A 3,473-nucleotide genomic window follows, 5' to 3' on the forward strand; every position below is an offset into this window, starting at 1 on the left:
GCAGTGTTATCGGGCCTTTGTTGTGGAATGTATATTTTAACGATATCCTGCAGCTCATTCCAAACGCCCAGGCCTATGCAGATGACTGTACCCTATCTTTCACCTGCAGCCACCCAAGCCGAAAGGAAACCGTGCATCACATCAACAACGTCATGGGACTCATCGTTGCATGGAGCAAGTCACCTTCGCTCCTGAGAAGACCCAGGCCATGTTGATAACGCGACGCCAGGCTCCCCTCGCACACACTCCGGCCTTGGTGATGGACGGCATGACCCTAGCCTACGACAGCGCCATCAGCATCCTAGGGGTGCAGATCGACCACCGCCTCACCTTCACAGACCACGTCAGGGGCATTGCAAAGAACGCGGCGAGGAAACTGGCGTGCATCCGTCGCATCGCGCCCTTCCTCGATGCCAAAGGTTGCTACACGCTCTACCACTCCCAGGTTCGGCCAGTAATGGAGTACTGTCCCTTGGTGTGGTCCTGCTGTCCTCCATCATACCTGCGACTGCTAGACAGGGTCCAAATTCGAGCCCAGAGACTAGTGTCACACAAAACGCTGGTTGGGGAGCGACAGTTACACTTTCAGCCTCTTCAGCATCGGCGAGAAGTTGCTGCTCTCTGTGTATTCTACAAAGTACACAGGCTACGCGTCTCCCATCTTACATCTCTGCGACTTGAACCACGAGCGGCTGCAGCCTACGAAACACGGCATTCAAGCAACCGCGGTCAAGAGCTGCAGGTACCCTTCTCCAGGACCGAACTTCATCAGCGCTCATTTCAACCAAGATATTCCAGGCTCTGGAACACGATGGTTCAGCAAACATCTCTGTACAACCTGTCCAGCCTGCAAGCTTTCAAGGCTGCTGTTCACAGATGGAGGTCCCACGATCCTGGTTAATACGTAGTGTCCAATTCATAATAAGCACATTCCCACAAGGTAAAGCTTCTAGATAGATTTTCATTTACAAGGAAATCTTAAGCTTAGAGTAAAACAAGGGAGCATAACACCCTGTTTTAAACTGTATATATGACAAAGTATAAAAAAAAAAAAAAAAAAAAAAGGAGGGAGAGGGAGGGAGAGGGAGAGAGAGAGAGAGAGAGAGAGGGAGAGAGAGAGAGAGAGAGAGAGAGAGAGAGAGAGAGAGAGAGAGAGAGAGGGAGAGAGAGGGAGAGGGAGAGAGATGGAGGGAGAGGGAGAGAGAGAGAGGGAGAGGGAGGGAGGGAGAGAGAGAGAGAGAGAGAGAGAGACAGAGACAGAGAGAGAGAGAGAGAGAGAGAGAGAGAAGAGAGAGAGGGAGAGAGAGGGAGGAGAGGGAGAGAGAGAGAGAGAGGGAGAGAGAGGGAGGGAGGGAGGGAGGGAGGGAGGGCGGAGGGAGGGAGGGAGGGAGAGGGAGAGGGAGAGGGAGAGAGAGAGAGAGAGAGAGAGAGAGAGAGAGAGAGAGAGAGAGAGAGAGAGTCAAATCGCCTTATATGCAGCTTGACAATTCAAGAGGAAGCCGAGAAAATACTGAAGCTTACAAAATTTTTACCAAACTCATTTCGAAACTGTCGTTGATGTTCCCGCCATTTTTCCTTCCCGCGGTTGCAGCGATTTCCATTTTGAATTCGAAAACGATTACTGTTTGTTTTATTCCTGCCCAATTTATTTTTGTTTTCTCTCCTGTTTTCTCTCTCCTTCCTATACTAGCCTTTTTTCGTTATTTCTTTCTGATTTTGTTTGTTTTTTCTTAGTTTTTTTTGTGTGTGTTTCTTTCCCTTTCACTTTTCAGGTTTTTGTTTCTATTTTCCTTTCCTTCTATCTATTCCCCCCTTCTTCCCCAGCCATACCTTCTTCCCTGTACTCGCCCCCTTTCTTCCCTGTTGATTCTCTTTTGCGTCCTTTTTTCCTGCACCCCGTCTTTCTTCCTAGTTAGTCTCGTTTCTTCCCTCATTCCTCTGTCCCCTTTCTCCCCCACTCTCCCTTCCTTTCCCCCGCTTCCGCCGTTTCTCACGTTGCGCGCCACGACGCGAGCGGCAGAGCGCAGGCGCGAGGCCGAGCATGACGAAACCCGCTTTGGGCAATCGGATGGTTAATGCATGTCGACTTGCAGCTGCGGTGCTGCTAATGATTGCTGCATCATGCTCGCCTCCATATCAATCCCATGTTCTTCGCAGGCACCTCTATCACTGGCTGTCTTCGTGCGAAATGAGGACCTTTCTGACAATGCCAAATTGCTTTTTCCTTTCGGGGAAACTGTACAAATGTTGATTAGCAAACGGATTGTTATTCATTGTTTATGTTGATTATACGTTTTCAGGGTTAGCCTGTTTGAACACTGCCTTGCTTAAATCCTTATCATGGACATCGCTGTGTTGTTTGTGTCCCAAAATAACAAGGGCGTCGCTGCGCCAAAACAACAGTCGAGGTTATTGCCTTGTTCCATAGACGATAATGTCGTGAAAGCCGTCCCCATAATTACACAGACGGGAAAGACGTTTACTGTAAAGGCGCTCATGATCGATGCTGCTTCATGTTTTTTTCGCGAGACGGAGCGCCCCGACTGCAGGAAAATCCACTGAAGCAATTTCCGACGAAGCTGCGATCGGCAGCTTTCCATGCGACGTCGTGGCAGCTTTTCTCTTTCTTTCCTGTGACTGCTTTTAGTGTAAACTCGATTTAAAATTTGTTTATAAAAATTATAGATTATTCTGGTTGAGCAAACTGAAGGCCTCTTGTCCTGGACAATTCTGGCGTCAAAGAGTTCATCGCGTGACAGGCGATGGCCTCCGTCACATTCGTAAACAAAGATGACAGAGTTACGTCGCATTCTACGTACTTTCCTTCTAGGGCGCAGAGCGCATAAGAATAAAGCCGTGCTGCGCATGATCAAAGAGAGACGATGTCGGATACAGTTAAAGATAACAGAAGGGGTTTATTTCAATACAACACCATGGGGTTGTTATGAGCTGGTCCGACGCCCACAGTCAAAATGGCATGCAGATGAGGAGTGCGCTGTTTTATTGGCCCTTTTGATATGCTTCCTAGTTCTACATCGCGCTGTGGCCAGTCTGCCATTGGACAGAGAAGTCGTAAGGCGTTCCCTTCCGCCAAGACAGCACCCCCACCCCCACCCCCACCCCCTGCGCCACTTCTCTTTGAATCCGTTCGAATCGCCGCCAAGCGAAAGGGCGGCTGGCGCGTTCGCTCGGGTCGATCCTTGCGTTGTTTGGGTCTGAAGCTCCTTTTGAAGCAAGATTCTCTTCGAAGGCTTTGGACGATCGAGTTTATATCATGAACATTGAACCTAGAAATCAATACACTGAATAAAGGCGAACGGTAAGAGAAGGTCATCCAAACAAGGAAGGGATGCAGCGCCGCCCGTCAGGTGATCGATGGACATGTGCCGCCCATTCACTTTGACGAAATCGCAATCCATCATTTGCGCGGATGAGCTGCGGATGTTGCGCCACGTTTTACGACTATTGTTGGT

General features: G+C 49.4%; 1 protein-coding gene across 1 annotated transcript; it reads left to right on the plus strand.

Annotated features, from left to right (window-relative positions):
* The first annotated feature begins 268 nt into the window (after positions 1 to 268).
* On the plus strand, positions 269 to 901 carry LOC138859684 (uncharacterized). The gene has a single exon (XM_070115498.1). It carries the CDS (start codon positions 269 to 271, stop codon positions 899 to 901), a length of 633 nt encoding a protein of 210 aa, XP_069971599.1.
* Positions 902 to 3,473: the final 2,572 nt, after the last annotated feature.

Source organism: Penaeus vannamei, chromosome 37 (assembly GCF_042767895.1).
Source record: "Penaeus vannamei isolate JL-2024 chromosome 37, ASM4276789v1, whole genome shotgun sequence".
NCBI lineage: Eukaryota > Metazoa > Arthropoda > Malacostraca > Decapoda > Penaeidae > Penaeus > Penaeus vannamei.